Raw genomic sequence first — 22,122 nt, 5'->3', positions numbered from 1 at the left:
AAAGCATTTGATTGGAAGAAATGTTTGGTGAAGTACTTTAAGTACTTAAAATTCAAATGGATCTCTTTTCTGAAAGTGAAATATCGCTGCAATATTTTGCAGTATTTTGTGCCTTCATAGTAAGCTAAATATATTGCACTTGGATTCTGAGACATCTAACAATAATCATCTGACATATTAAAACTGCTTTTTATTTCCTATGTCTAAATACACTGATCTGGGTTTTGAGGAAGTCTAGCAGCACTGATTTCATCATAGGCCTATATGAGAATCAGTTACGCTTCAGTCAGACACAGTGTAAAGATGGTTATATTATATTTGTTCAGTAATGGATACTATCAGAGTCTACTGTAATTGAAAATGCTTTTGCCCGATACACCTCAGTGTACCCTGGAAATAAGATAATGACCCCTTTTGTCTTGTCTCATGAGAACTGTCCATCACATTTAATGGAAGCAGACACGTTTGTCCCCGCATTCTGTATCTATTGAAATGAGCAAGGGAGAACAGGGTACTGTGTATGAATTGGAAGACATATTTTATTGCAAAATAAATGTTTGCGTGTAGGTCTTTTTTTGCACATTAGATATAAACATATCTCTCCTCAAATGTAATTTTTCTCAGTTTTATTCAGTGTAAAAGTTTTAGCAGATGTTGATGAACTATGATTGTGTAAAACAATGATTGAAAAAACTGAAGTTGTGCTGTGGGGTGATAGAATAAACACTTTTCCCAAAATGGAGGCTGGGGGGTAAACTGAGGCAGAGCCTTGTGGGTAGGTTAAATTGCCCCAGAGCCTTCTGGGTAGGTTGAACCAGTGTTCCATCTGACCCTCTCAGGTGTAAATGAAGTTAAGTCACATATTGTATTTAAATTGGCGTTACAGCCTAGTAATAAAAAAAAAAATTTCATATTTTAGATGTTGCATCTGAACAGCAGACATGCTATAGTTACGCAAGAAAACAAGCAGGGGCTACACATACCTGGGGAACAACATTTTATATTTCCCTCCAACGCACATTGGATAAAATGTTGAATAATTTCTGTAATTGTCTATGAATGCTGTCATAACCAAGCAGGACGAAAAATAGGCTAACATACCGATGGGGGTCAATACTGTAAGTGAAAAACATAATGTGTGGATGCTCCTCAAAATAAAAGTTTTGTTCAGTTTAAAAGTTAATGTATATTTTGTATACAGTCAGAACTGTAGACAAATGATTAATTTTGATTAATTTTATTTCATGAACACCAATACTGTCTATACAATGGATAATTTAATTATTATTACAACAATATTTGGAATTATACTTTAAAACCTGGATATTACAATAATTAGCAACTGTTTTCTCTGATGGCTCAAATGACCCTATCATCAGGATCAGCTTACATTGAGCAAGTTTAATCACAAGACTACTTATCTGGGGGGACTCCATATTATCGCATCTATTTGATTTTGGTACACTGTGAAATGTTTGATCGATGGTAGACAACATGATCTTGTGATGTATGCAGATTTATTTTGATATTCCCTTGGCTGTAGGTCGACTTAAGTGAAAAATGGCTCAACCCTCACCCTACCACCTCCAGCTTCCTTCTGGCGTTTTCTTTGGCCTTTGACAGTCTGTGCTTTCACCGCACCCCACTTCCTTATGTTTATCCTTCAATTTTGAGTCAAATTGCCTCGTCGATGATAAAGCCACATCTCCATGTGGGTCCTGCACCCACCCGCAATTACAATTACCATTAATCAACCTGCCCTGAAACTACATTCGCGACCCACCTCAGAAAGGTTGGGTCCATATGCGACAGCCTTTTCTCTGACTGCTCTCTGCCTACAATTGTACAGAGAGTGGCCTTCATGGGGTAACACTCAGGCTTTTGCTGTGTTTTTCAGAGACAGGAGTGTGAATGTCACTCCCACAATTAAAAAAAGGGTAAGTATTATATTGAAAAAGATACCAATAGCTTATGGCAGCAGTATTAAATTCACTGAAGGTCCTGTTTTGGTACTTTGAAAACCTCCAGGCAGAGTTCACAAATGGTGACACTGGGCCTGTTTAATTGAGAAAGCAGTTGTGATTGGATTGATGTGAATATAAAGAAGATATCTGCTGGATGAAATCCTCCCTTTTAATGTTCTGGTTAGCTCCTACATTCAGATTACAAATTTTCCTCCTGCTGGTTTCTAATGTACACTCAGTCTAATGAGAAAGGGCAGGAGGAGGAGCGCCACATAATGATACTGTATTTCTTTCCCACAGTGATTAAGTCGGAGATTTAAGGTCACGTGAGTTAAGAACAATTTGATTGGAGGAATTTAGCAAAGGTCTTAAAGAAGAATATCACAATAAGACTATCGGAAGATTACAGTTTTGAATGGTTCTTGACTACAAGGTCATGTTACACAAGCATACATTTTTTACGCCTTGAAATATTTGCCATGACCACCCACGACTTATGCTTTGTAAGTAAACAAAAATGTTCTTGAAAGTTATTGAAGCCTTGTAATACTCACAACCTCTTTAAAAGCAGGTGTAGGGTGAGATGCACTTGTAGGTAGGCCTGTGTTCTGAAGTTCAGTTTGGTAAGTTGCTTAGAGCTTTTTTTTTCCAGAGCTGTCCACATAGTCTATGTGTCATTTACCTTCCGCTGAGAGAAGTTTCCTCAAAAGATCCTTTAAAGTTATCTTGGTCTTTGTAAATTCCTTGTCTGAATACATGACACCAGCCTTTTTCCATGTCCGTGTAACATGGCATGGCGCGATTATATATTTTATCCTAATAGGCTCGATTCTCTATCAAGAACTCGTACTGTCACAGTGAGTTTCCGTGTAAAAGTTTGCATTTCCGTCTAGCTTACCGCTCGATGCTTTGCAGTATATCTATAATTAACTTCAGCCTATAGCAACTAAATTGCTCATTGCTTAAATGGTAAGTCTGCTGCCTTAAACGCTCACTTAAGCACTGCACGGAGACTGCACTGCGCATAGCTGCTTCAGAGTTTGAAAATGTGTTCCCATATTCTACGTCTAAGGAACCCGGGCCGAGCTAAAACAACTTTATCTAAATTACATTTTCAATATTCATTAGGTCGCTGGACATACCGTGGGAACATAGGTGGTCAAATAGCCTATATTATTTGCAAAATTCCTAACACATTATCATAACCCATTAGTGAGAAACAGAAGAAAATGGTTGTTTATGACATAGTACACAGCAGGATGTTTAAAGCACGACGTTCCTTACATAAGCGATACCTGAATAGTTAATGCAATTAAAGACTTTAGCATAGGTCAGCACATTTTACCTGCAAAAACTATTTTATTCTTCCATAGAGATTTGAGAGATGGGGTGGGAGGATTGCTGTGGCCGGTTATTGAGCTCTGTCTGTCCACATAGGCTACACACAGGGCCGCGTCAACACATTTTTCCTTACATATCTCTCACTTAGGTTTTTTCCTCTTGCCTACATTTATTGAATGACCTCTCTGAACTATACTCGGTGGTGCGGCAGTGGTAGAAGTAGTTTTCAGTATGCACACAACAGTATTTCAACATGCTTTTTTCCGCAAACAGCCATTTTTCACACTTCATCCGCACCTTTGTTTGGTAATTCAATCAAAGACACATTAATACTTCACCTAAAGCGCCCATATCTTACATTTTTATTTTCCCTTGGTATCCACTTATGTTTATGCTTTACACGACCGTTCATATCGTCTCTTTATCTCTTAGAAATAAACAGCATATGTTACTGCGCCTTTAAGATAAGCAAAATAAATTAGCTCTGTTTTAATTTGCTGTCTTATGACGTACCTTATGAGCTGCAGCGGAAGTGGGTGTGGCTAAAGCAGGTGGATATACAATGGTTTATCATGAGATAGCATGAGAAAACATTTTTGCAACTTAGATTCCATACGACTTGCACTGGGGCCACAAATGGTGTGTTTCTAAATGAATAACATTTTCATATCATTAAAAAATATATATTTGAGAAAAGAAGCAAACAGGTTTGCATTATAGGGACACTTTAGATTCCATTGTCCACGTTTACATCATAAACAACCGTTTGCGGAAATGTGTGTGTTATACTACATGCCGAGCGAGCCACCCATTATCGTGCATGATCTCTACAGTACACCCAGAATTCTAAGTTAGGATATTGGCTGCCACATCTAAACATTATTGGAAGTCAGATTCAGTTAGACAGATGGCTAAACACCCCGGTGCCCATGCCTTCCACAATCTCGGCTGCCTATATAAAACAGTAATATACAACCCTTGTCCATCTCTCGGCATCTGAGTGCCCGAGCCCATATGAATGGCGCTTAGTCACAGCTGCAGTCCTGGTTTTTATTTTCAGTTAACAGCTCGGCAAAGCTCCACGTGTCATTTAAATAATGCAGTGAAAGAGCTTGCGACAGCGTCTGTATTCCCATGTGTTGAGAACATGACAGCCAGCATGTGAGATGGCGAGACTGAGCTATTCTATAAGAAGTACTGGGATTTGTTTGTATTTCTTGTATCTGTTACATTATGTATGAAAATACATTTTTATATGGTTATAGCCTAATTATGAATACATTCTACAGATATCCTAAACATTTTGACCCTTCCTCTACCCCAATCCCTTTACTTGGCTAGCCACTGCATAATAAGCGCTCTCTATAGCAAGAAGGCAAAACAATATCAGTCGGTTAACTTAATGAATGTGTGAATAACATGATTAGTGCTACAACTGAATTCATGGGGTAAAAATGTCATATGGACCTAGCGTCTTTAAATTATAATTTCAAATGCTTACGCTACATTACACAGTGTATATTACACTAAGATGGCCAGCGTTACTATAGTTAACCTAAGAGCAGCTCGTCAGGGTAGTCTGCTAAGCTAATAGCCAGCCTTAATGTAAAGGTATGCACTGAACACCAGGAAACCTGAACTTCTTAATTCCCCCTCACTGAGGTCAAAATAGTTTTCCATTTATGGTCTATGATGTCTATATAGTGTTCGTCGATAGGCAGCGTCATACTACTTTAAAAATGCTGGAGCTAGTTGCAACAATTCCTTTTGTCCAAATGTCACAGTTCAGTAAATTCAGGATTCAGTAAAGTCAAGGTTCAGTAAAGTCAGGATTCAGTAAAGTCGGGGTTCAGTAAAGTCCACGTCAGAAATCAAAAGGCGATCAACATTATCTATCCTGTTTGTTTGTTCACTTGTTTCTTCTAGCGTATATTTTAGTGTATGGCTGCTACTGTCACTGTTTTTATATTGCATGTGTAAAATTCCAGTTTTAAGGGGGGCCTAATGTCTCCCCCACAGTCTATGGAGAGGTGGACTATTAGCAGAACCAGAGCCAGCGCAGATAAAGTGTCCAGACGGGACATGTTAAGTGCTTGTTCCAGGAATCTGACTGGCAGAAGTGTTTATGTTGGCAGAGAATATTAATCTGAATGAAAGAGATATGGGCTCTTTCTAATGTAACGCCTCTCTATTATTGAACTCATGGAAATGAAATGAACTGATGACTGTTGCTCTAGATTTGATTAGACTTCATTTTACTGTTATGAACAAAGGCTAAATTAGATCTCCTTAGATAAATATCGATGCGGGTTTTGGAAGGAAAGGTTTTGTTTTTAATTTTATTTATTTTGCTGTATCTTCAGATGACATGTTTACTTCTTAAAGTTGATGCCTTTGTACAAATGCTTATAAGAGGACGTCTGTAGCTCCTGTATGCAGTACTCGGGTCTCGATGTCTCTGGATGTAAATCCTGCAGTCCATCAGGTGCATGCAGCCTGCAGTCTGGCGAGCTGTGCAAAGTGTGTGGGTGTAATGAAGATATAATTCTTTGTCTGTGTGCAGCGCCCTTATTTCCCTCACGCTGCCGTCTTGTTAGTGCCACACGGCTGTTATTGGCCTCTCCCACTGAGGCGCTCCGATATCCACCAAACTAAATTAGCACAATAAATGTACACATAATATGTGTGCAGAGAAGAGCCTCGTATTGAGTGTTTTATTTTTAAAGCCATTATAAATGATTTGATTCAAATTTGCACACAATCAAGTGTTTGAAATATAATGAAGACTTTTATTAATTTGATTACCCAGACTTATCAGAACTTTGTTTATTAATTTACATACCACAATACCACATTAAGCCTTAAATTTGCTGCTCAGATTTTATTACCATTTAAAGGTGGCTTAAGGCACAGCATCTTTTATTTAACATCTCCTCTACATGCAGAATTACTTAATGTAGTGTTTCCCAGTGCAGGCTCCCTTGTCTACCAGACCCCACACATTTTTGATCTAACTGAGCTCCCAGTACCTCTTGTATCAGGCATCCAGTGCTTTTAAAGGCTTTGATTAACTGTGCTAGGGACTGTGTCGTGAGTTTGGCACATTCTGGGGACACAGTGGAGAGGAGAACCGGAAGCTTCCTGCATGGCACACAGGTTTGCTGTTTGCTATGAGAGATTGTGATGGAACAAGAATGAAAAAGTCAATGAGGGAAAGGGTGTTTGTGAAGGGGAACGCTGCTTGTGCGCGCGCGCACACACACACACACACACACACACACACACACACACACACACACACACACACACACACACATACACACACACACGAGCGATGAGCTCAGTCTCCAATGATTCCTGGGAATTGAATCATAGCCAGCGATTAAGTAACTCCCCTGTAGTAACCGTACAACCAGAAAAGGGTCAGAGAATGAACACCAGTAATCCTGTGAGGTCTGTCCTCAAGATGACTGTTGATTTTAAGTTAACAGCTATGGCTTTGCTTGTTTTTTTCCTAACAAATAAAAATACAAACTTGAAAGAAAATCCATAGAGCAAAAAGGATATGGAGGTCTGTGGAACTGTGATGTCTTAGAAAACTCAGAAACTAAGAGAAACTCAGAATCATATTTGATGAGTATAGTTCAGTTTTCCCCAAATTCCTGCAGTATATCACTCTAATGCATGTGTGTATGTGTGTGTGTGTGAGAGAGAGATGGAAACACAAAGCTTAGCTCAGTGTTGACAAAATGTTCTTGAACATTGCATAGGAGAGTATCATGAATGGTATAAAAGCTGAAAGCTTTCTCTGTGGTTCCCAGTGGAGCATAACTGTAACACTAGATGCTGCCATAATGCTTCAGAGCTTGCAGATAAATGTACTTCAGCACATTACATGGCTGAATTCACATTCATATTCATGCGTATGCAGTATAAATAAAGATGTATATGTACATCATGTAGACATTGTATTTCACATGCACATGCACACACATGCCTACAGATCACGGACGTAATTTTGAGGGGGGACGGGGGGGACATGTCCCCCCCACTTTTTCAAAAGCCGGTTTTGGTCCCCCCCAGTTTTTACGGTTAAAACCAAATATTTAAATAGCGACGAATCCATGCCCCCCCCACTTTTGAAATCAAAATTACGTCCATGCTACAGATGTATGCAAATGTTTAATAAACAGCATTCCACATCTGTTCTTGTGAAACAGGAAGACATCCCCTATAAATAATGCAGAGTGTCTCTTTTGCCCTTCCCATCACAAGATGACAAGCCTCATCTCTAGAGACAGATAGGTAGATAGATATACTTTATTGATCCCTCAGGGGACATTTGGTTTCAGCTATAGCAACCATCGAACAAGGAGTACAACATATTAAACAGACTAGCAGTACATATTGACAGTGCACAGAGGATATGATGCCATTGCAAAAACAATCAAATGAAAATATGCAAATTGGGTGGTAATACCAGACAAAATACAGCATTGCATGTGTGTACAGCATGTGTTTGCCCTTCCTGTACAATTGTTGGTCTCCCAGTAGACTACAGCAAGGGCCACTATAGACTGATATAATAAAGGGTTAAACACGGGACACTATAGACTGATATAATAAAGGGCTAGAACACAGGCCACTATAGACTGATATAATAAAGGGCTAGAACACAGGCCACTATAGACTGATATAATAAAGGGCTAGAACACGGGTCACTATAGACTGATACAATAAAGGGCTAGAACACGGGTCACTATAGACTGATATAATAAAGGGCTAGACCACGGGTCACTATAGACTGATACAATAAAGGGCTAGACCACGGGTCACTATAGACTGATACAATAAAGGGCTAGAACACGGGTCACTATAGACTGATACAATAAAGGGCTAGAACACAGGCCACTATAGACTGATACAATAAAGGGCTAGAACACAGGCCACTATAGACTGATATAATAAAGGGCTAGAACACGGGTCACTATAGACTGATATAATAAAGGGCTAGAACACGGGTCACTATAGACTGATATAATAAACCCAGCAGCCTTCTGCAGTTTTTCATTTGATCCATATCAGACAATGTGAAGTCATCATGTCATTTTAGTGAAAATCTGATGTTTAGAAGGTGAAAAGAAAAAAGTGACAAAACAGTTTCCTGGGGTGTCCTAGTATTAGTGTCCTAGTATTAGTGTCCTAGTATTAGTGTCCTAGTCCTAGTATTAAAGCACCACGGGCTGTGGTATGTTGGTCAGACAGCTCAGGATACAGGAGACACGGGTTGTCAAAGTGCATCGCCTTCCTCAGTTGGACAGTCAGGATGGAAACACTGGTAAAATCAAGTCACATAATGCTGACAACGACACTGAATTTGTCCAGGGCAAGGTAGGCTCTGTAGAGCAAGTAGGTCTGTGTGTAGATGTATGTCTCACTGCAGAGAGTCCAGATGGTCAGGTCCAGGCGCACTTCATGAAATGTGAAGTGAGAACAATTTGTCTTTGGTCTTTGGCACCGAGACTACACAGGAAGTCCTTCAGTGCTGGGACACCTTCTGTAGCCTCCGGGAGAACAGATAGTGTAGAATGCCACAGAGCTGGCTGGACTTCAGCTGCAGAGTGATGGTGAGCTGCCGAGAAGAGTGAGATTTATTCAGGGCAAATCCAAACACAGAAAAACCAGTCCAGGGTAAATTTACCAGAAATGTCAGTATAAGAAACAGAACCAGAATAAATGGTGATGAAAGTAATGCAAAACACAAGAACTAAACACAGGAACAATAGACAAACAGTCTAACTAAGAGAGAAATGCAGATCGGGATAACTAGAAACAAAAACAAAAACAGACAACATGAATAATGAAATACAAGCTATAGGAATAGAACTTGGGCAGAGGCTGTATTTAAGGACAGGCGACTTGAAGGGACAGACACAGGGCGATACATACAAGAGTGGGAAACAAGTGTAGTGGTGGCAGGATGTGATGCTCCTGTAGGGAGTGCAGGACCTGGTCGTCCTGCCTAAAACCATGGGTGGAAACAAATGGTGGTCTGTCACTGGAGGTCGTAGGTAGGCACAGTGAGCTTCACGAAGTTCCCATAGAAATGGGATAAAACTGACCATTTGTATTTTGGTTGTATCAGTGTGATGTGTGACATATTTTGACTCATTTTGCAGCATGTTGTGTAGTGGTACCGGTGGCATCATCAGTATATTGTCACAGGTTAAGGATCACCTCACTTACTGGGAAAAATTTTAGACTTCACCACAAAGGTAAGGGGTTCTGTGTGGAAATATCCTCTGTTGGCCATACCTTGAATCTGCTTCCCATTGGTTAACCTGATTTTTATAACTGATGTCCCTTTTATATGCTGGAGAGTATAAAATTGAGGATTTTGGTGTAGGGCTGTTCTCTTCTTTTGACACTTTTTTTTATTCCCTTCATCTTTTATTCTCTTCTTCTTCTCTGGGCTTTTCCTCTTCCTTCTTCTTTCCCACTGGGTCTTGGCACTGTTCCTTGCACCATGAGGCAACCCGCACCGGTCTGTATTACTATGTTCCCATTGGGTGTATTATCTTATTTACTTTAATTTAGAATACTTGTTTTATTGCTTAATATTTTGTTGGCTGTTGAATAAATCTGGTTAATTGTGTAACCATGTCCTCCTTAGGTTATAGCAAGTGGGCTAGATTAATTCATAATTAGTATCAGATAAAGGTAAATGTATACTAACACCAATTTCCTATAAAGTATCCCATCTGCTATGCATGTAAAGCAAGGATTTTTATAGCAAGGAACTTGGTTAGATATATCTTATAACCTGAGCTATTTGAGAAGTGAGTTCCCTTAGATTCTTACCAACTATATACTGGAGACCGATAATTTATTAAGTTTAGATGCTTGTTAATTTTTTTGCAGTTATTTCCATCCTTGGTTGTAGGCAAGCAGGTGGGGTAGTTAAATATCATATCTAAAATCCCCATACAAGAAACAATTGAAAAAAATAACAGGTGGAACAGAGTTAAATCCAAGATGAAGAATGGAAATGGATAATTCCATCAGGCCCTCGGGCCATACAGCCTTCTCCCTTGAAGTGATCTGCAACACGACCTCAAGCTCAGGAAGGGCTCTATATAAATAAAACTTGTTATATGGGTAGAGCTTTCCTGTCATAGAAGTTTCACCAGCTACTGTTCTGCTGTGGCTTCAGCTCCTGCTTGTGTAGATGTTTTCCATCATTAAGCTTTGTCTTCATCTTGGCCTGCACACATTTAGTCTCCTGCTCATCTTCAGACCTGACGGCCCTCGTTTCTTCATTGAGCAAGTCCTTCAGATTTTTTGTGATTCACGGTTTGTTATTGAGGAAGCCGCATACTGAGAACATTATTATGTACATAAGAGTTGATGGAGACCATAATGCAGTGGTTAAGTCCCTGAATGTCCCCCCTCGACGACTCAAAGAACACAAATTCTGTTCTCAGTCTGTTCTTTGTCCATTTTTTTCACACATGAAGCAGCCAACTTTTCTACTGAAATAGTTCTCACAGAGACAGTGTGCTGCTTCCCAAACAACAAACCACACAGAGAATTACAGATACATCCACCATACTGAGAGCAAGAGGAGGTCAAGTTCCAAACTGAGTAGAATAACACGGCCCAGAAACATTGTAACTCTCTGCATGATCACGTCTGGCCTGTTCTACATAACAGCAGCAGGTTTTGGGAGGATTTTCAAGCTTCATTCTCAGAGATTGATGGGAGAAAGATTTTAATCATGCAGCTTAGCGGTTCCCTCACGTATCTCAGGGCTTACCCACTCATCCCCAGAGAGGGCTAGTAATTTGTTCCTCTCACTCCCTTCCATTTATTAAAGTAACATTTTGAACAAATTTTACTTTAAAGGCTTGTTTTAAAAGAGCGTTGGCTACTTTTATATTTTGTAATTTTGTTATGGTATTGCTTTTATTGTTTTATTGTATAATCACCTAGCTGCACAACCAGGGATTTCTATTTTGAATTCAGACATACTTCCAGCCAGCCAGGGGCCTTTTAGTACTACATTTGTACATATTTTAACAGTAATAGTGGCCTTATTTATGGATAGGGAATATAATCTGTCACTTAAAAAACACACTGTCATGGTACAGCCTGACTCCTCCTACTGGGCTTGTCTGCACGGACGTAATTTTGGGGGGGGACGGGGGGGACATGTCCCCCCCACTTTTTCAAAAGCCGGCTTTGGTCCCCCCCAGTTTTTACGGTTAAAACCAAATATTTAAATAGCGACGAATCCATGTCCCCCCCACTTTTGAAATCAAAATTACGTCCATGCTTGTCTGTGTCTGCGTGTGCTCACCCATGTGTGGTCATTACCGTGTGTGTCTTACTGTATCGTACTGTATTCATATAGCCTGTCCCTCATCTCGTAGTCATTTTGTGTTACACTTGATGCTTGTTGTCGTTTGTGTATTTAAGTGTGGGTCTGGTCTGCGTTAGTCAGTTGTTGTTTCATTACATGGCGTTGCGTTGTGTTGTTTTCTGTCTAGCGCAAATTAGCTATTGCTACGGAGCTCTGCAAGCAGCTCAGGGCTTGGTATCCTGCTCTCTCTGCACCCTGTCACACGTACCTGCTGGTAAAAGCATAAAAGGTACCATAAGGTCCACCTATTTTGCTGTCCAGTGTAATTGAATGAGATCCAATAAAGTAACTAGCTACCTGAGTAATCCTATTACTAGACACATTCTTACTTTTTACTTGAGTAATAATTATTTTACAGTAACAGTACATTGCTTTGAGTGGTTTTGGCTACTCTACCCACCTCATAACTCTCAGTAATGTTCTCAGTAATGTTTTCAGTAATACCTTCTCTGGCACCAAGCTTATAGCCAGATGGCTGTTTTTATTGAGTATTACAAAAAACTACATTCTACCCCAACTATATTAAGGGCAAATTATTAGAGGAAAGTTATTGCTTCTTTATTCTGCCTCTTGGAGATGCTGTCAGCCAATCAACTCTAATAGCTGTGGCCATAAACCTAAGCTGCCAAAGATGTTGAAAGACTGACATAATCAGTAACACGCTTTTTGAGGAGTTACTGTTAGAGTTCCAGTCCTGTGAATTTCCCACACGCCATTGTCAGACTTTAAGGTCTTGATATGTTAGCGCCCCCGTGGAAGGGAGCAAACAGAATGAACAGAAGATCTGAGACTACTTCAGAAGGACTGTACCAAGTTTAGCTGAAAAAAAAATGAAATGTGCCATATTTTGTCAATTGTGATTTTTACACCCCAATCGAAATTTGTCCTCCACTTTTAACCCATCTGTGCAGTCAGAACACACACACACTAGTGATTACTAGGGGGCTGTGGATCACACATGCCCAGAGCAGTGGGCAGCCCTAGCCCGGCGCCCGGGGAGCAGTTGGGGTTAGGTGCCTTGCTCAAGGGCACCTCAGTCATGGCCTGTCTGGGAATCGAACCCACGACCCTCCGGTCACAAGACCAGTTCCCTAACCCCCAGGCCCTGACTGCCCCTTTCCCTCAGCTGGCACAGGGGAAAGATATTGAATGGGTTAATGATGGAGAAGACAGGAAGCTGCATGGCTTATTTCTTATGCTTAATCACATGTAACATGTTCATGTTAATTAAATTTTAGTTATAGTATGAAATAACTCTCTTGCAGTTGGATGAGCGTATGAAATAATGATGTTTCTTGCTCCATTTCCTAAAATTTCCATATTAAGTTGATAAAGTTATCTAAAATGGAGCAACTCCGTTAATGGGTCAGACAACAGATGACTCAGCGTGGTGCTGTTCACTTTAAATCTGTACGGACCATTCACTGATCTATGTTGAATACCTCCCTTACTGTGTCCTCACAGAAGGGTTACTCCAATGAAGACTGTCAGGTTTGATTACGATGCCCTTGTAGATCTGAATAAGTGCAGGCCTCTCTTGCTCGGGTGAACTGAAGTGTTTTGACGTGCGACTGAGTTGCCAATCACCGTGTCTTCTTCGTCTGTGCCCAGACAGAATGCTTCAAGATGGGGAGAATTCACACAGCAGCAAGCTGGAGGGACACTAAGACTAGTGAACTGAAGATCAAACAGACTAGCCATGCCTGCAAAAACATTCACACTGTTCTCCAGTGGAAAAGATGAAACTGACATTGTTTAAAGCTGGCAATAAGCATTACAAATCTGCATGTTTGAGGAGATATACTAATCCACAAAGAGTGGTATGGGTTGGCAGGGAACCTTGTTTTTCTTCTATCATATGCCAGGCAAGTTCACACACTGCTGCACAGCACATGGAGCTGATGGCTAATTTGGCCTAAAATCTCTTTTCTCTGGGTAATGTGTAAGCATCTGCATAGAAACTCGTAATCATACACGAACAAATGCACTTGCACTAGCATACAATTTGCAAACATACACAAATACACACATGCTAGTGGCACTTACTCAAAAAGGTACAATAAAAAGCCTGAAATGGATAAAGTGTTTCTTGTTTGATTTGCCATATATTTAGTTTTTATGGTGTATTCAGGTGAGTGTGAAAGGAGATGTATAAATAAACTTGCCTATATTTTGGATTTCACATGGACTAAAAAATACCTCTTTAATAGGAAAAGTAGAAAATATTGAATTTCTGGTCTTCATGAAAAAGGTCATTTATATTTTTCACTTTTTTTATAATGGAAAACCCTTTTAAAACCCCACTGGAAAGCAAGATAACAATACAGCTATGAATGTGTGTGTGTGTGTGTGTGTGTGTGTGTGTGTGTGTGTGTGTGTGTGTGTGTGTGTGTGTGTGTGTGTGTGTGTGTGCACGCCCGCGCGAAGTTAACAGAAGGTGATTAGTTTCAGGATATTGTTCCTACTGTAATAGGAACCACCAACCAAACGGTTAGAGGAGTGATTGCCTCTGCCTTCCTGAGACAATACATCCACAGAAGCTTCTGGGAGAAACCTCTCACAGTCAGACAGGTCGTCCTTCTCCAGCACAAAGGGCAGTCTGCTCACTAAAATTACCCACAAAGAAAATAGTTTAAAGGCAGTTTGAAAAGAGAGGAATTAAAACACAACAGAAACTTCACAAGGGGAGAACTGCCCACCATGGCCTTAGAAGAATGGAAGAATACATCTCCTCTGATCTAAAATAGCAAATGATGCCCACAGGAGGATAGAGATGTTATAAGCCTTTATCCAGAATATGTGTAAGAAAATAATAAGGAGAAGCTGACAACATTGGTGATTTTAGCTGAATGATGGAATTCATAAAGGTCAATGTTTATTGACTAATTTTCCTCTTTTGTTTATTTATTTAAAATCAGAACCAGGATGCTGAAATCAGGAGGCACGGAGGAATGAGGAGAGAGGCATAGTCTAAGGGAGAAGCAGAAACCAGCGACCAGAAAGACGACGCAAGATAAGATGCCAACACTTTGCAAGGATGTCAGGGAGAAGGGGATCTATATATGCAGGAAGTAATAGTTAGGAAAGATGAGGAGCAAGTACTGAGAAGGATCAGATGATGGTGATGTAGCTGGTTGGGGAGACTGCCTGGAATAGGATAATCTGGGCGTAACAATCCTAGAGGGCTGGGTGGAATCTGGGCATAACAATCCTAGAGGGCTGGGTGGAATCTGGGCATAACAATCCTAGAGGGCTGGGTGGAATCTGGGCATAACAATCCTAGAGGGCTGGGTGGAATCTGGGCGTAACAATCATAGAGGGCTGGGTGGAATCTGGGCGTAACAATCCTAGAGGGCTGATGGATTCTGGGCATAACAATCCTAGAGGGCTGATGGATTCTGGGCATAACAATCCTAGAGGGCTGATGGATTCTGGGCGTAACAATCCTAGAGGGCTGGGTGGGTTCTGGGCGTAACAATCCTAGAGGGCTGATGGATTCTGGGCGTAACAATCCTAGAGGGCTGTCTACGTCTGTTGTGTCCTCCCCTCCTCCTCCATTTGTGCCCGAATACTGCCTCCGTACCTCTCTGAAATCCAACCCATTAAACACTGCTCACCACCTGCTGTGAGCACAGCTATGAGTCTAAATGTGCACTGAATACTCATAGAAATACCTGTCCAGTCCAGGTGTGATGTCACATGGAAATGGTATATATTTGGCCTGTTCTTTTCCCCCATGATGTACAGCTGGGACACAAATCTGCTACACTAACAAAGTTATATATATACAAAGTTATACATGCATATGTATAACTGTGTATATATATATATATATATATATATATATATATATATATATATATATATATATATATATATATATATATATATATATAATTATTATATATATATATATATATAATTATTATATATTATTTGGCATCACTGTCGATGGTGTCAGTAAATATATAAAGAATTTTTGTAAAGAGGCCCATGTAGAACTCGCTCGTCAGTTTTATAGTGTTATAATGATGAGAATTACGTCAGCTGGATGGCGGTCCAGCTGGGCTGTGGAATGTATCCCATCCAAAAAAAAAGTACAGATACAAAACTGTTACGGTGCCGTAGACTCTGAACATTTGGTTAGCATTTGGTTCCCTACGCTTCAGATTCACATGGCTGCTTCTTAGATTTCATTGCAGTGTCCATGGTGTGTGAACAGTTTCGCCAATCATAATAGCTTGGTAGGTCATTCGAAAATCAAATTACCGCTTTTAAATTGGACACTAAATAAAACGGATCACGGCCGCTACTGCAGTAGAGGACACGCGGCACTGACACACGTTGAGATACATGAAGACTGAAGTCTTATTTGGTAGGACACACAGCTCACTTGGCGGCCTTATTGTGTTATGTGATTTGCTATGGACGTACACCAACGGGAATTAAGTGGCATGGCTATTTAACATTTTCTTAAAATCACTGTGGCCTAATATAGGCTACTTGTATAAACACATAGGCTTGTTATGCAAGTTGCCTAAAGAGAAGTCACTAAGAGAAAAAAACACGAAACTTTTCACATCAGTGCCCCTGGTACATTAGGTCGAAATGTTCCCGAGGTTCAGTGTGTCTTGCTCCTTCGAGAGCAACGAAGACGTCATCTGACGAGGCTGTCTGAACACGTAACCTAAGTGCGTCTGTGTGGGCATTCCTACAGAAAGGCCTTGAAATATGCAGCAACTCGGAACAGCTTCAACTCAGAGGTGAGACTGAACCACGGTGGGCGTCCGGTATTTGTACAATACCGCCATGTACAGTGGTGCTAATCACAGCGGGGCTCTGTGAGCTGAGTCACAAGGGAGGCGAAGTCCACGCGATTTATGATGGCGTTGCATTACTGCAGAAACGCACATCTGTTCTGTAGCCCTGCCAGGGATATATGGGCCTACACTTTTCACGGATTAATTCAATTATTTTTTTTTCAATAAAAACGCATTTATTTCAAATGTGGAGTACTTACAATTGTGGATAGAGTCAAGGTCAGATAGGCTAGTGTAGCCTATAGAATAAACCTCAATGTAAGACAAAATCAAAACCAACTCTAATGGACTGATTCTGAGCGCATTTTCTTTCCTGTTTTTCTGTTTCAGCAGACTTTGGGTTGAATCAATCTAGTACTGCCGCGCAAAACCATAAAACGTCTGCTTGATGATGTCAGCTACAGTAAACGTCATATTATTTCAGATGCAATATAACCTAGATCGTTGTTTTAATGTAGGCTATATTTTTATCATACAATATGCTGTAAAAAAATAAAAAATAAAGATTTATGAAAATACATATGTTATTTGGCTTCTGTTGTTTTCCTTGACATATTGCTGTAATTGTGCAGCTATTGCCGCCAATGACAAGAAAAAAAGAACTGCAGCAAGTTTTTATTAGAAGACATTTTGTACTAAAAACGATTTAGTATGTTCCATTTATTATGGAACTTTTATTGGAATGGAGTATATCATATCTCCTGGTATTATAAGTGTGATACATTTTTAAAAATATATCTAGTGAGTTTGTGTGTTTACAAAATTACATTTTGCTTTCCAACATATTCCTCTCAATGACCTCTGACCTCAACTCATAACATATTTGTTTAGGTGGCAAATGCTAGCATTCTGAACAAACTAATTAGGAGGACTAGACAGGTCATTGGTGGAACCTCCTGGAGTTTTAGGAGGTTGGCAGTTATGCAGCTAATCGTGGACATGTTCACCCCTCCCCATGGCTAACACCTCCATCTGAGTAGTGCCTTCAGCTCCAGACTGGTCTAGCCACGCTGGAGGTGGTGGACAGTCATACCCACCACTCTCCTCCAGGTCAGAGAAGGTTCTAGAACACGTCTGGAACATCGTATGACCACACGACACACTTCTGAATTCTTCTGTTTGTTTCTGGCTGCCGTTGACGTGGCCTGTTTGTGCCTTGAATGGCTTAGTGTCATTTTGAGTCCTCTGAGCTTGATGTATGTTTTGTGCTGCTGTGACACTTTCATTTAAGTACTAAAACTAGTACTAATTTCTAGTTTTATTTTTACCTATGTGGTGGAAAAATACGCAGACTAGCAAATCACCTTTTTGTTTGCATTTGAAACTAAAACCCTTTTAGTGAATGAAGACACAACAAAAGCATATCTCAGATCAGTATTCTGTACTACAGGCAAACAGTATCATTTTTAAGAACATGGTCTCAGGGGCAGTTTTGCTAACTTGGTATCAGCACAATATCCTGACCTCTTAGTAGTCTACAGAGCAGAACACCAAATGATCATCTTTACTGTATTAAGTTCTGAAGCCCCTGGCATATGATCTTTTATTAATGAGTGCTAACAATGACTATAATGTCTGCCTGTCTTTAAGGATATAGAACAGTGTGTTGGTAGCAGAAATAATGCTGTTTTCATCAGAACAGGGAGAGAGCACAGCCTATTGCTACTGTAGAATACAAATGGAAGTCTCTCCAACGCCCAGCACAAACAAACACATGCACACCTGGTAGCAGCTGTGCTATCTCCACATGCTTGAGCTCCATGTGGTGAAGCTCATTGATCGACCATGTCTGGCCTGCAGCACACCTTGTTCCCCCTGTGGCTTTCAGCAGAGCTCATTAACACTTTCCCCAAACACGTCCTCCAGTTCTGTTTCACCTCTCTCCGCCTCCTTTACCTAGTTCCTTACAGAACGGGTGACAGGAGCATACACACACACACACACACACACACACACACACACACACACACACACACACACACACACACACACACTCACACTTGCACATACATCCAAACATGCACACGCACTCGCACCTCTCTGAGCTGAAGAGGACATTCTTACACCCTCTCCTTCCTGTCTCCACGAATGGCTGCTGGTGTATACAGAACACTGCCTCTCCCTGAAAAATGAATCACCCCCCCAGCATCACGCAGGAAACGTCGGAGCTCCCGTTCGGTGTTCCTGTACGCTGTGTACCCTGGGGCGACGCTTGCTTGACATGCGCTGAGTGATTCAAATCACACGGCTCCCGTGGACTCCCCACAGGATCTGCCATCAGACGCTTATCGGCTCAGACGCTGTGATGAAAAGTGCCGCCATCTGGGCCTCAACTTTCATTTGGAGACACGTAGCGCTATTTAGTTCATCTGATCTGGTTGCTCAGCTGTGTTTTCATGTTTACATGAGCCAGCACTCTCCACACAGAGTAATGACAAGAATTAAAATCATAAAACAAGTCTGGTAGCTAAAGAAGTTCCTATCTTTTTTAAAAGTTGATTATTATTAGTTAATTTGCAATACTTGTTTAAGGTATAGGTTTTTTTTCATACCATGGACAGACAGTGTTCACGTTGCAGTCTCAGTCATCAGAGCTGCAGGTTTCTAAAGGTGATTATTTGACAAGAATATTGTCCCAGTCCTCCCCAAAGACCAATTCATCTAGATAGACTGCACTGAACAGTGCAAAATAAAAACAACATGCAGCAAGAGGGGTAGGCGACGGACAGTATCAAACTAACCTTAAAAACTCTCATTTGTTGGGAGTAAACATTGCGTAAATAAGTTGTAAATAAGGCCCTTCTGTTGCGGGGGCTGCACACCAGACTCAGTGAGGCTTCTGTGTCTGCTTCTTCCTGCAGGGTGTGTGGAGATTTATGCCCACTTCCTGTACATTTCAATCACCTGATTTATCACTGAGGCCCCCACCCACCCCAAACCCACTCACAACCTGTATGAATCTGCTTCGCCATTTGTACAGGGAGACTGTTTCTTTTAAGATGGCGCTCAAAAGAAAGCTGCAGCTGTTTCTAGAGAAATCTAGATGCTTCTAGAGTTTTCATTTCCTACAGACACAAAGACATACATGCACATGCACATGCACTCTCTCTCAGGCACACACATACACACACCTCTTTATTTCATGAAATAAAAAAGTAATTGACATCTTCTTAGAAAAGAAGAAGTCTTTAAAGATAAAAGTAGAATATTTTCTTTATTTTCATATAATTCTGTATTGGTATAACAGAGTTTCTGATTTTGCTGTAAATGTGTAGCACATTACCACAAAGCAACTGTAGAACTATGTGAACTGCAGACTGTGAGTCATGTCATTGTTTTTATGTGGTGTTTGAATAAACAAGCATGACCTTATAAACACAGTAAAGCATATTTACCTTTTATCACAGCCCAGATTTTTCTTTCATTCAGAAATGTATATCATGTTGAAATGTAGACTATATTCACATGTCCTTTGCACTGGTCCCAGTCGTGTCACAGTGCAAAACAGAGACTGCAAAATCAGAAAGCTTTTAACAACCCCGAGCCGTAAAAAGGCGCGGGCAGCTTCTCCAGCACTCGGACGGGCTGGAACGAGGCGCGGCCGTAAACCCGCCGCGTCGATGGCTAACATCCTAAATCATGGGTTCATTCATTAGTGCTGCCGCTGCTCCCATTCGGCTGCCGGGAAGCCTGTCTCCACCTCACCGTGCAAGCAGGATGCATTCGCACAGGAGAGTCACATGTACACAAATGCTCTCTTTCCAAGTTTCCAAACCGATCAGATCCAAGATTGGTTTTACACATTTGTGGGAAGACAATTAAAAGGGTCAAAGGTCTCCAATTCTTCCATTTTCCTTTGAAGTCTGAGCAGCATTCGGAAAGAATGCAGGAGAAAACTTTGGCACTATCTACCCAGGCTTCCCGTGTCACTCAGCAACGTGGGTCTTCAGACTTTGTTCTCGTGTCCTAGAAGCATCTAGCGTTCCTCATCCAGCACCATCCGAACCGGCTGGCGGGGGGTTCCACTCCAGAACCGCATACGAGGGGAGATCTCTGGAGTTACAGCTCCTGAGGAGTGGATGGAGAGGGTGGAGGAGAGAGGAGAGAATACAGGAGGACAAGACACACGTTCTCCAGTGTCAGCGTGGGCTTCAGACCAGCGTGCTGACCGTCATGTGCACCTCGTCCCGGATGGTGATGGAGAACTCGTCCAGGCTGTGAAGTACGCACCCCAGCTCTCGCTCAGGGGGCCTCTCTGTGCAAGTGTGTTTGTCTTCCTCCTCTTCTCTCTCCTCTTCCTCGTCCTCCTCCTCCTCCTCGGTGATGGAGGAGAGGCGGGTGATGCTGCTGAGCCCGTCGGTGAGCGGCTGGTAGTGGCAGTGGCCCTTAAGCAGTCGGCGGAGAGGGACGAACGGCACAACGTCGTCGCCTAGCAGCTGCTGCTGCCGATGCCGAAAGTCGCTCTGCCGCTTTAGTCTCTTGAACTCGCTGAAGGCGGACGCCGAGTTCTGGCACAGGCTGAGGGCGATGTCGTGGGCCTTCTCCGCCTTGGCCAGCAGCACCGCATGGCAACGCAGAACAACAGCCTTGTGCTTGACCTGGTGCCGATAGACCCAGGCCAGGATCTTGGGCCGGGATGGGTCTGTGGCGCAGTACGTGATGCGATTGAGCGTGTAGAGTTGGGCCGGGCGCCGGCGTCCGCCCTCGCCTGGTCCTGCCCCCATACGGATGCCGTGCGGCCCCACGGTCAGCCTCATCTTGACGCTGCGCTCGCCGTAGTTGCTGGACGCCCAGAGCTTGGCCACAGCCTCCAGCGTGCAGCCCTCGCCCTTTGCCGTGACGGTCACCACGCTGCCCAGGTAGCGCACGCTGTGGGCGGGCTCCTCGCGGTTCAGCTCCACCTTGCATCGCCGGCTCTGGAAGACGGCGGCCAGGCAGCGGAAGGGTCGCTCGGGGAGCAGGTCGGGGCAGGAGCGCAGCAGGGAGGAGATGAGCGAGTGGCAGGCCAGCCCGGGCCCCAGGCTCTTGGACCTGTTCTTGGACTCGTCCCCGGCCAGCACGAACTTTCTCCTCTTCCAGGGCAGCATGGTCCGACCGAAGAGTGGGGTGCCCCCTCTGCCCCGGAGGCACGAGCAAGAGCGGGTGGTCGGGGTTTCTCCGAGCTCGGGTGTGCGCGCGTGTGTGTGTGTGTGTGTGTGTGCGCGTGTGTGTGTGTGTGTGTGTGTGTATCAGAGAGGTTGAGGGAAACTGCGTGGTAACACGCCGGAGAGAGACTGAGAGTATCGAGGCTCAGCTGCTCTGCTCCAAAGCTCGCTCACTCCATCGCCCCTCCTTCTACTCCTCCTACTCTCCTTCTGTCTGCATCACAGGAGAGAGAGAGAGAGAGAGAGAGAGAGAGAGAGAGAGAGAGAGAGAGAGAGAGAGAGAGAGAGAGAGAGAGAGAGAGAGAGAGAGAGAGAGTGTTGATCAGGACTGGGCTTCCAGCCCGATCTCTCAGCATCATTCTCTTAATTCTCCTAGTGCCCCTGTGATGCTGCTCTTAGCTTCCCCCCAATAACACTACACAGCCTGGCTC

At 42.3% G+C, this 22,122-nt stretch overlaps 1 protein-coding gene across 1 annotated transcript; it reads right to left on the bottom strand.

The window, feature by feature from the left end:
• Positions 1-7,435: 7,435 nt before the first annotated feature.
• On the bottom strand, positions 7,436-21,847 carry fam43b (family with sequence similarity 43 member B). The gene is made up of 2 exons (XM_076984469.1): positions 19,943-21,847; positions 7,436-8,937 (listed from the first exon to the last, which is right to left on the bottom strand). The coding sequence occupies exon 1, from the start codon at positions 21,632-21,634 to the stop codon at positions 20,699-20,701; it is 936 nt and encodes a 311-aa protein (XP_076840584.1). The 5' UTR covers positions 21,635-21,847; the 3' UTR covers positions 7,436-8,937; positions 19,943-20,698.
• Positions 21,848-22,122: the final 275 nt, after the last annotated feature.

This window comes from Brachyhypopomus gauderio, chromosome 21, assembly GCF_052324685.1.
Source record: "Brachyhypopomus gauderio isolate BG-103 chromosome 21, BGAUD_0.2, whole genome shotgun sequence".
NCBI lineage: Eukaryota > Metazoa > Chordata > Actinopteri > Gymnotiformes > Hypopomidae > Brachyhypopomus > Brachyhypopomus gauderio.
This window is presented reverse-complemented; position numbering and strand designations above follow the sequence as displayed.